Here is an 11,262-nt window from a genome sequence, read left to right as displayed (position 1 = left end):
TAAAAATCGATGTTTGGCCCGCGGATCGTTTGCACATTTTCACTTTGGCACCCCTGGCTTAGAGTGAAGTCATGTTTCCATGACAACAGAGCGGATGCTAACACCTTTTAACCGTACTTTGTCTTCACCTCGGCTTGTTTTGATGACGAAGACCAGCCTGCACGGTTTAGGGTGAAACTGGCCGCTTTTGGAAAGCGTCAACAACGATGTGTGTTCTGGAGGGCCGACCTTCTGTGGAGTTCATCGACCCGAAACGCCAAAGCGGCTCAGAGTTCCAGATCAGATTTCGCGCCCGGAGCCGTCACATCTCAAGAGACGACCTGAAAGCAGAACTTTGAAGAAAAGCACCTGGCACTCCGGTTGGCCTCCAGACTTGAGTGGACGGTAAGAAGACCAGATGTTTGCTTTTGTAGACTTTAGTGCAGTGGTTTTCAAACTGTCTTCACCGAGTACCGCCTCAGAAAATACTTGGCTCTCCAAGTACCACCATTCAAATATAGTAGCGTAGTAGGCCCAAGTATTCATTAAAAACAAGGCAGAGGTGTTATTTGACAAGTATATTTAATATTTTGGGCACTGTACCATTCCACACAGTTTGAACAGTAACACTGTGTTTGAATATTTCAGTGATTCTTTGGCGTACCACTCGATAGAACCACAATTTAAGAATCACTGCTTTGGTGTAAGAGCACACCTTTGAGACAGGAAGTGGTTTAAGTCAGTCACCAAGGACTCACTTGGATTAGAACCAATGATACACTTGTCTCAATCTGGAAGTTAGGACTGGACTTTTGAAGAATACCTCAAAGTCTTTCCATAAAAAAAAGTTAAAGTACCACTGATAGTCACACACACACACTAGGTGTGGTGAAATTACCCTCTGCATTTGATCCATCCCCTTGTTCAGAGGAGCAGTGAGCAGCAGCGGTGGCCGCGCTCAGGAATCCTTTTGGTGATTTAACCCCCAATTCCAACCCTTGATGCTGAGTGCCAAGCAGGGAGGTAATGGCTCCCATTTTTATAGTCTTTGGTATGACTCGGCCTGGGTTTGAACTCACGACCTACCGATCTCAGGGCCGACACTCTAACCACAAGGCATCAGCTCCTGAACGTGCACCGTTATCTGGACCTGGTCTACAAATCCCTCTATTTGCGAACTTTTCGGTTTACGAACATTTAGATCGCGCCCAAATATGTATTGAAAAGGTAGAGGAAGCCGGCGTCGTACCACAGCAAGTTTTTAATTGTGATAAGAACGGACTTTTCTGGGAAAAAGACGCCAAGGCGGACCCGGGAGAGAAGACTACCTCACGTTCAGCGGTACCTCTTCCAAAACCCCCCGCTCCTTTCTCTCCACTCGTGAGCTGCTCCTTTGCCGACGTTGATGTAAATGGATTTTGCTTTTTAAATGTGTAATATTGTAGCATTATGGTTGTTAAAGTTAAGGACTTTTGTGATTTCTGATCATTTGTGAGGGCACCAAAGGGACTTCGGGGTAGCGTATACAGCACAGTTCAGCTTGTCATTGTTGTTTTGTAGTGATGGGTTGATGAGGCGTCATGAAGCGTTTCGACACATTGCAAAACTGTATTGATACTGTGTCGATACTGTGTCACTAAATACTGACATCTGCTGGACATTAAAAATCCCGACAGGCAACCTATGGACCGACTCAACTGACACTGATTTGATGCCCTAGTACAGGGGTCACCAACCTTTTTGAAACCAAAAACTACTTCTTGGGTACTGATTAATGCGAAGGGCTACCAGTTTGATACACACTTAAATAAATAAATATATTGTCATTTGTAAGTTACACGTAAGTGTGATTTAAACAAGAATAGCTAAATAAATACATTTATATATATAAAAAAATGGGTATTTCGTCCATTTTTTTTTCCTTTTACGGAAGGTTTTTTTGTAGAGAATAAATGATGAAAAAAACACTTAATTGAACGGTTTAAAAGAGGAGAAAACACGAAAAAAATTAAAATAAAATTTCGAAACATAGTTTATCTTCAATTTCGACTCTTTAAAATTCAAAATTCAACCGACAAAAAGAAGAGGAAAAACTAGCCAATTTGAATCTTTTTGAAAAATTTAAAAAAAGAATTTATGGAACATCATCAGTAATTTTTCCTAATTAAGATACATTTTAGAATTTTGATGACATGTTTTAAATTGGTTAAAATCCAATCTGCACTTTGTTAGAATATCTAACAAATTGGACCAAGCTATATTTCTAACAAAGACAAATCAGTATTTCTTCTAGATTTTCCAGAACAAAAATGTTAAAAGAAATTCAAAATAATTTGAAATAAGATTTAAATTTGATTCTACAGATTTTCTAGATTTGCCAGAATATTTTTTTTGAATTTTAATCATAGTAAGTTTGAAGAAATATTTCACAAATATTCTTCGTCGAAAAAACAGAAACTAAAATATTTATTATTCTTTACAATAATAAAAAAAATTTTTTACTTGAACATTGATTTAAATTGTCAGGAAAGAAGAGGAAGAAATTTAAAAGGTAAAAAGGTATATTTGTTTAAAAATCCTAAAATCATTTTTAAGGTTGTATTTTTTTCTCTAAAATTGTATTTCTAAAAGTAATAAGAAGCAAAGTAAAAAATAAATGAATTTATTTAAACAAGTGAAGACCCATCCATCCATCCATTTTCTACCGCTTATTCCAAGTGAAGACCAAGTCTTTAAAATATTTTCTTGGATTTTCAAATTCTATTTGAGTTTTGTCTCTTTTAGAATTAAAAATGTCGAGCAAAGCGAGACCAGCTTGCTAGTAAATAAATAAAATTTAAAAAAAATAGAGGCAGCTCACTGGTAAGTGCTGCTCTTTGAGGTATTTTTAGAACAGGCTGATCTGGTCCTTACGGGCTACCTGGTGACCGCGGGCCCCGCGTTGGTGACCCCTGCCCTAGTATATACAATAATATAAACCAAGTCATTGTATTTCATTTAGGATTATTTCATATCTTCATTTAAATAAAAATATATTTTTATCTTGTTCACGAGTGAGGGAAGAGTGGATCGTGAAATCGACAGGCGGATCGGTGCGGCGTCTTCAGTAATGCGGACGCTGTATCGATCCGTTGTGGTGAAGAAGGAGCTGAGCCGGAAGGCAAAGCTCTCGATTTACCGGTCGATCTACGTTCCCGTCCTCACCTATGGTCATGAGTATAGACGTTGCGCATAAGAAGATAAATGTTGTCTTGAGTGTCAGGTGACTTGTGAGCAGCATGGCGGTGGGCCTGCAGGTGGTGGGTCTGGTTCTGGGCGTGCTGTCGTGGTGTCTGCAGTCCAGCTGCACGTCCTCGCAGCTGTGGAAGGTGAGGAGCCAGGTCGAGTCGGTCACCAGCAGCCAGTGGTACTATGAGGGGCTGTGGACCAGCTGCGCCGCCACCTCGCTCGGCTCGGTCCAGTGCAACAAGTTCAAGACGCTTCTGGGCCTGCCAGGTGAGGACTCGCCGCCGAAGCAGCAGGTGGCGCCAGGACAAAGTTGTAACAGTCCGTGCGATCCAGTCCACGTGCAGGTGTGCCGGGCCTTGATGATCATGTCTATGGTGCTGGGCTTTGCCTCCATCATCGTGTCCGTGTTGGGACTCAAGTGCACCAAGATCGGCAGGACCTCGGACCAGGTCAAAGGTCAAATCGTCTTGAGTGGAGGTGCCGTGTTCATCCTGTCAGGTGTGACGCACTGAAGCACCACTGCCAACACCATGAACGCAATCAACTCTGTGTGTGTGTGTGTGTGTGTGTGTGTGTGTGTGTGTGTGTGTGTGTGTGTGTGTGTGTGTGTGTGTGTGTGTGTGTGTGTGTGTGTGTGTGTGTGTGTGTGTGTGTGTGTCAGAATTACCTCTCACGCACACTACTGAAATGCTCTTTCACACTACTGATTTTTTTTTCTCTCACACACACTACTGAAATCCTCTCGTACAATCTACTGAAATGTTTTCTCTCACAAACTACTGAACAATTTCCCTTGTCGGTCATTAAAGTTTGTCTAAGTCTAAGGCTCTCATACACACTACTGAACTCCTCCGATAGACTCAACTGATTTTTCTTTTCTCTCACACTACTGAAATGCTCTTACCACACTACTGAATTTTTTTTCTCTCACACATGCTACTTCAATCCTCTTACACAAACTACTGAAATCTTTTCAAACACACTACTGATTTTTCTCTATCTCAAACACTACTGATTTTTTTTTTTTCTCTCACGCACGCTACTGAAATCCTCTCGTACAAACTACTGAAATGTTTTCTCTCACACACTACTGAACAATTTCCCTTGTGGATCATTAAAGTTTGTCTAAGTCTAAGTCTCTCATACACTACTGAAATCCTCCCATACACTCAACTGATTTTTCTTTTCTCTCACACTACTGAAATGCTCTTACCACACTACTGAATTTTTTATCTCTGACACATGCTACTTAAATCCTCTTACACAAACTACTGAAATCTTTTCATACACACTACTGATTTTTCTCTATCTCACACACTACTGAAATGCTCTTATACACACTACTGATTTTTTTTCTCTCTCACACACGCTACTGAAATCCTCTCGTACAAACTACTGAAATGTTTTCTCTCTCACACTACTGAACAATTTTCCCTTGTGGATCATTAAAGTTTGTCTAAGTCTAAGTCTAAGTCTAAGGCTCTCATACACACTACTGAAATCCTCCCATACACTCAACTGATTTTTCTTTTCTCTCACACTACTGAAATGCTCTTACCACACTACTGAATTTTTTTCTCTCTCAAACATGCTACTTAAACCCTCTTACACAAACTACTGAAATCTTTTCATACACACTACTGATTGTTCTCTATCTCACACACGCTACTGAAATCTTCTCGTACAAACTACTGAAATGTTTTCTCTCACACACTACTGAACAATTTCCCTTGTGGATCATTAAAGTTTGTCTAAGTCTAAGTCTAAGGCTCTCATACACACTACTGAACTCCTCCCATACACTCAACTGATTTTTCTTTTCTCTCACACTACTGAAATGCTCTTACCACACTACTGAATTTTTTTTCTGTCACACATGCTACTTCAATCCTCTTACACAAACTACTGAAATCTTTTCATACACACTACTGATTTTTCTCTCTCACACACACTACTGAAATGCTCTTATACACACTACTGATTTTTTTTTTCTCTCACACACGCTACTGAAATCCTCTCGTACAAACTACTGAAATGTTTTCTCTCACACACTATTGAACAATTTCCCTTGTGGATCATTAAAGTTTGTCTAAGTCTAAGGCTCTCATACACACTACTGAAATCCTCCCATACACTCAACTGATTTTTCTTTTCTCTCACACTACTGAAATGCTCTTACCACACTACTGAATTTTTTCTCTCTCACACATGCTACTTCAATCCTCTTACACAAACTACTGAAATATTTTCATACACACTACTGATTTGTCTCTATCTCACACACTACTGAAATGCTCTTATACACACTACTGATTTTTTTTTTCTCTCACACACGCTACTGAAATCCTCTCGTACAAACTACTGAAATGTTTCCTCTCACACACTACTGAACAATTTCCCTTGTGGATCATTAAAGTTTGGCTAAGTCTAAGGCTCTCATACACACTACTGAAATCCTCCCATACACTCAACTGATTTTTCTTTTCTCTCACACTACTGAAATGCTCTTACCACACTACTGAATTTTTTTCTCTCTCAAACATGCTACTTAAACCCTCTTACACAAACTACTGAAATCTTTTCATACACACTACTGATTTTTCTCTATCTCACACACTACTGAAATGCTCTTATACACACTACTGATTTTTTTTTCTTCTCTCACACACGCTACTGAAATCCTCTCGTACAAACTACTGAAATGTTTTCTCTCACACACTACTGAACAATTTCCCTTGTGGATCATTAAAGTTTGTCTAAGTCTAAGTCTAAGGCTCTCATACACACTACTGAAATCCTCCCATACACTCAACTGATTTTTCTTTTCTCTCACACTACTGAAATGCTCTTACCACACTACTGAATTTTTTTTCTCTCACACATGCTACTTCAATCCTCTTACACAAACTACTGAAATCTTTTCATACACACAACTGAAATCCTCTCACTCAAACTACTGAAATCTTTTCATACACACTACTGATTATTCTCTCTCTCACACACTACTGAAATGCTCTAATGCACACTACTGAATTTTTTCTCTCTCACACATGCTACTTAAATCCTCTTACACAAACTACTGAAATCTTTTCATACACAACTGAAATCCTCTCACTCAAACTACTGAAATCTTTTCATACACACTACTGATTTTTTTCTATCTCACACACTACTGAAATGCTCTTATACACACTACTGAATTTCTTTTTTCTCACACACGCTACTAAAATCCTCTCATACAAACTACTGAAATCCTTTTGTACACAGTGCTGAAATGCTCTCATGCACACTACTGAAATTATTTCATACACACTACTGAAATTATTTCATACCCACTACTGAATTTTTTTTTCTCTCACACACACTACTGAAATCCTCTCATCAAAAACTACGGACATCTTTCCATACACACTACTGTAATCCTCTCACACAAACTACTGAAATCCTTTTATACACACTTGATTTTTTTCTCTCTCACACACTACTAAAATGCTCTTATACACACTACTGAATTTTTTTTCTCTCACACACGCTACTGAAATCCTCTCATACAAACTACTGAAATCTTTTCATAGACACTGCTGAAATCCCTTCATACACACTACTGAAATGCTCTCATACACACGACTGAAATGCTCTCACGCACACTACTGAAATCCTTTCATACGCTCTACTGAAATCATCTCACACAAAATACTGAAAGCCTCTCATATGCACTACTGAAATCCTCTCATACACACTACAGAAAAATGTTTTCCTTTCACACACTACTGAAATGTTTTTATTTCACACACACGACTGAAATGCTCTAATACACACTACTGAAATTCTGTCATTCACACTACTGAAATTCTCTCACATGAATAAAACGTTCTCAGTCATTCACTAGTGTGTATGAAAGGATTCCAGTAGTATGTGTGAGAGTTTTTCAGTAGTGTGTATGAGAGAGAAAAAAAAATCAGTGGTGTGAATGAGAAGATTTCAGTAGTGTATGTAAGAGGTGATTCAGAATAATGTCCCTGACGGCCCCTCATACGTGTGCTCAGGTCTCTTCACTCTGATCGCAGTGTCCTGGTACGCTGGAAGAGTCATCTATGACTTCAACAATCCTCTCTACAATGGAATCAGGTCAGGGGGAACATGAGAACACTGATAGAATCATGAGAATGGTTCAAAAGAGAAGGATTAGGATGATTGTGATGTGAATTCTCACGACAACGAGAACGATAATTGATGAGAATGACAATTGAGGGTATTGGTATGAGGATCACGATGAAGATGAGGAGCCCGAGGACAAATGATGAGAATGATGAGGTGGCGAAAAGGATGTCAAAAATAGCAAGGCTGATAATGGGCTGTAATGATAAAAGTGACACCGAAAGCGATGTTGATGATAATGTTCATGAGAATGATGTTCATTTTGATGAGGTGTTGAATAATAAGCATTGTGAAATTAATCATTAGAATGCTGATACTGATGTGGGGCGTGATAATGACTCATAACAAGGATTAAGAAGGTAAGTGATAATGATGATGTCATTCTCATAAATTATTAACTTATGAGAATAATGACAACTGATATCCTCGTAAATATCAACATCATTCCAGTCACCATCATTTTTGCGAATCGTCATCAGTCTCTTCATTCAATATGTTCATCATCTTGGTTCTCATCAGTTCTCATCCACTTTATCAGCATTATCATTCTCCTTTTCTTCATTATTTTACCCGCTGATCAACATTACAATCACCTTTGAGTCACCACCTCACCAGAAGCATCATCATTCTCATCAGTTGTCATCATTCCCAGAAATGACTATCCCCTACATCAGTGTTATCATTCTCCTAAGTCATTGATGTATGAGAACGATGACAATTGATGGGATTGAAGGTGGTGCCTCAAAAGTATGATGATACAACGATGATAATAATGAAATGATGTTGATAAAAAGATGAATACCAATCGTGAAGAGAAGGAGAAAAAGAAATGAGAACTATGATGACGATGAAGATAATTTAGAACGAGATGATGATGATAATGGGGAATGGGTATGATGATATGATGATGATAACAGTTATGAGGATGGTGATCACTTCAATGTAGTGTTAGAATGATGACGATGAATGATGATAGCAGGTTGTTTTGAACGAAGAGAATGATAATACTGATGTGGGGGGTAGTAATTGATGATAATTAGTGTGTATGAAGGGATTTCAGCAGTGTGTATGAAAAGATTTCAGTAGTTTGTATGGGAGGATTTCAGTAGCGTGTGTGAGAGAAAAAAAATTCAGTAGTGTGTATAAGAGCATTTTAGTAGTGTGTGAGAGAATAAAAATCAAGTGTGTATGAAAGGATTTCAGTAGTTTGTGTGAGAGGATTACAGTAGTGTGTGCCACCCACACTGCTTTAAATGGAACTTAGATATTGGCTTTCACTATGTAAAGCGCTTTGAGTCACTTGAGAAAAAGTGCTATATAAATGTAATTCACTTCACAATGAGGAGAATGATAATGTAAATATGATTCTGTTATGATAGTGAATGAGGATGATGAAATAATGATAATGAAATACATACTTGCCAACCTTGAGACCTCCGATTTCGGGGGGTGGGGGGCGTGGTCGGGGGTGGGGCGTGGTTGGGGGTGTGGTTAAGATATATATATATATAAGAAATACTTGACTTTCAGTGAATTCTAACTATATATATATATATATATATATATATATATATATATATATATGTATGTGTGGGGAAAAAAATCACAAGACTATTTCATCTCTACAGGCCTGTTTCATGAGGGGGGTACCCTCAATCGTCAGGAGATTTTCAAAAAATCTCCTGACGATTGAGGGTACCCCCCTCATGAAACAGGCCTGTAGAGATGAAATAGTCTTGTGATTTTTTTCCCCACACATACATATATTGCGCTCTACTACGGTATCGAGCACTATTTTTTTGGATAACCTTATTAAGACATATATATATATATATATATATATATATATATATATTACATGTATATTTATTACATATATATATATATATATATATATATATATATATATATATATATAAATAAAAGAAATACTTGAATTTCAGTGTTCATTTATTTACACATACACACACATAACACTCATCTACTCATTGTTGAGTTAAGGGTTGAATTGTCCATCCTTGTTCTATTCTCTGTCACTGTTTCAGAACACACACATTATACAAATATACATTATAAAATCAATAAGAAAACGGGAGCTCTAATTTGGGAGTCTGAATTAGGATCAGAAGTTCCTATATAAACATTGCGCACTCGCGTTGCCTTTTTGTATTGATTACTGCAGCTGTGCACTGGATTCATTCACAAATACAAACTACAACTCGCAAACACTTTAGAGTTAGGCTCCACCATCAGAATGTGTACTTAAACTTATAAAGATCACGTGGATATTATTCAGTGAGTTGATTCACCAAAACTAACCTGTTATACAGGAGGAAAAAGCACACAGGACGTTTCAATTCTTCACAGACTGGTCGCGCTCATCACAATGACAAGACACTTCCGGTCTGCAGGTGATAGCATTCAATTGGGAAGAAACGCCCTACTGCCCCCTACTGACCAATGTGAATACTGATAAATGTGTAATGACAGCTCCAAAAACGAATTCAAACCACAAAATAAAATAAATAAAATCAACACAAAAATGTGACACATTATGGGTGGGTCACACATGCATGTACAGTAGATGGCAGTATTGTCCTGTTTAAAAGTGTCACAACATTGCTGTTTACGGCAGACAAACTGCTTTACGGTAGACGCTGTTGTTGTGTGTTGTTACCGCGCTGGGAGGACGTTAATGAAACTGCCTAACAATAAACACACATAAGAAACCAAGAACTCGCCCTCGATCATTAGCTGTTTATATTGTGGGAAAGCGGACGTGTGAACAGGCTGTCAACACGTCACTCAGGTCCGCATGGAGCTGGAGGGGGCGTGGCCTCCATCTCCGCCTGAATTTCGGGAGATTTTCGGGAGAAAATTTGTCCCGGGAGGTTTTCGGGAGAGGCGCTGAATTTCGGGAGTCTCCCGGAAAATCCGGGAGGGTTGGCAAGTATGGAAATGTGAATGTGAATGCACTGATGATCATTTTAGTGAGACGGATGCTAACAGTAATGATAGGAATATTGCTAAGACACAATAGTGGATGATGATGATGATGAGGATGATGATGAGTGTGCCGCAGGTACGAGTTGGGCACTGGTCTCTATCTGGGCTGGGGGGCCTCAGGTCTGGCCCTGATCGGAGGTGCAATGCTGTGTTGCTCCTACAGGAGGAGCTCGTCCCAGCCTAATGCGCGGTAATCCTGCATCTTGCACTACACAACTCTGCCCACAAGAGGGCGCTGCCATTCAAATTGAAGGACTTGTTAATATCAAGCCCACCTGCTTGACGACGTCATCACACACTACAGTAACATGAATAACACATGTTATTTGCATTATTATGTACCAAGAATGTGTTACAGTTCCAAACATAAACATTGTTCTGTGATGTTATTTGTTCCCCGCAGACATTTCTCCTACAACTACTCCAAAAACAACCAGGGCCAGCACAGCATCTACACGGCCACTTCCACCTCCGACAGCAGCACCGCCAAAGCCTACGTCTGACCTGCTCCCTGAACGCACCGTCACACAAATCAAAACACACTGATCGTGTCCTTTTTTTTCTCTATTTTATTATCATGTGTGATTTCATTGTGGGTTTTTTTTTTAGTGCTCAACGTATATTAAAACTGTCAACTTTTGTGCAATGTGGAATAATTTAATTGAACGTAAGAAGATGGGGGGCCATTTTGATAGTTTTCATTTTCTATTCCATTTTGGTGAACGTTGAAGGTCCCGGGGGGGATTCCCAGTCGTCAAAGTGTTAGAAACAAAAGTTTGGACACACCTTCTCATTTCAATGCGTTTTCTTTATTTTCATGACAATCACTTTTATCTTAACATTGTAGATTGTCACTGAAGGCATCAAAACTATGACACATTGTGAATTGAA

General features: G+C 38.9%; 1 protein-coding gene across 2 annotated transcripts; it reads left to right on the top strand.

The window, feature by feature from the left end:
* The first annotated feature begins 218 nt into the window (after positions 1–218).
* LOC133614354 (claudin-19-like) lies at positions 219–11,017 on the top strand. Of its 2 annotated transcripts, none has more exons than XM_061972239.1 (6): positions 219–384; positions 3,242–3,474; positions 3,541–3,705; positions 7,254–7,335; positions 10,448–10,561; positions 10,775–11,017. In XM_061972239.1, exons 2-6 carry the CDS (start codon positions 3,258–3,260, stop codon positions 10,872–10,874), a joined length of 678 nt encoding a protein of 225 aa, XP_061828223.1. In that variant the 5' UTR covers positions 219–384; positions 3,242–3,257; the 3' UTR covers positions 10,875–11,017. The 2 variants fall into 2 exon arrangements, with proteins under 2 accessions (XP_061828223.1, XP_061828224.1); XM_061972240.1 differs by having other exon boundaries at positions 274–384; positions 3,236–3,474.
* The last annotated feature ends 245 nt before the right edge of the window (positions 11,018–11,262 follow it).

Source organism: Nerophis lumbriciformis, linkage group LG17 (assembly GCF_033978685.3).
Source record: "Nerophis lumbriciformis linkage group LG17, RoL_Nlum_v2.1, whole genome shotgun sequence".
In the NCBI taxonomy this organism is placed as follows: Eukaryota; Metazoa; Chordata; class Actinopteri; order Syngnathiformes; family Syngnathidae; genus Nerophis; species Nerophis lumbriciformis.
The sequence above is the reverse complement of the archived record's forward strand: the minus strand, read 5'-3'. Positions and strand labels throughout refer to the sequence as shown.

Bases quoted from the DNA above. Each gene is read 5' to 3' on its own strand.
- LOC133614354 (XM_061972239.1), top strand. From the start codon at position 3,258: ATGGCGGTGGGCCTGCAGGTGGTGGGTCTGGTTCTGGGCGTGCTGTCG. The intron at 3,706-7,253 runs GTGTGACGCACT...ACGTGTGCTCAG, and splicing joins TGCCGTGTTCATCCTGTCAG to GTCTCTTCACTCTGATCGCA. The intron at 7,336-10,447 runs GTCAGGGGGAAC...AGTGTGCCGCAG, and splicing joins CCTCTCTACAATGGAATCAG to GTACGAGTTGGGCACTGGTC.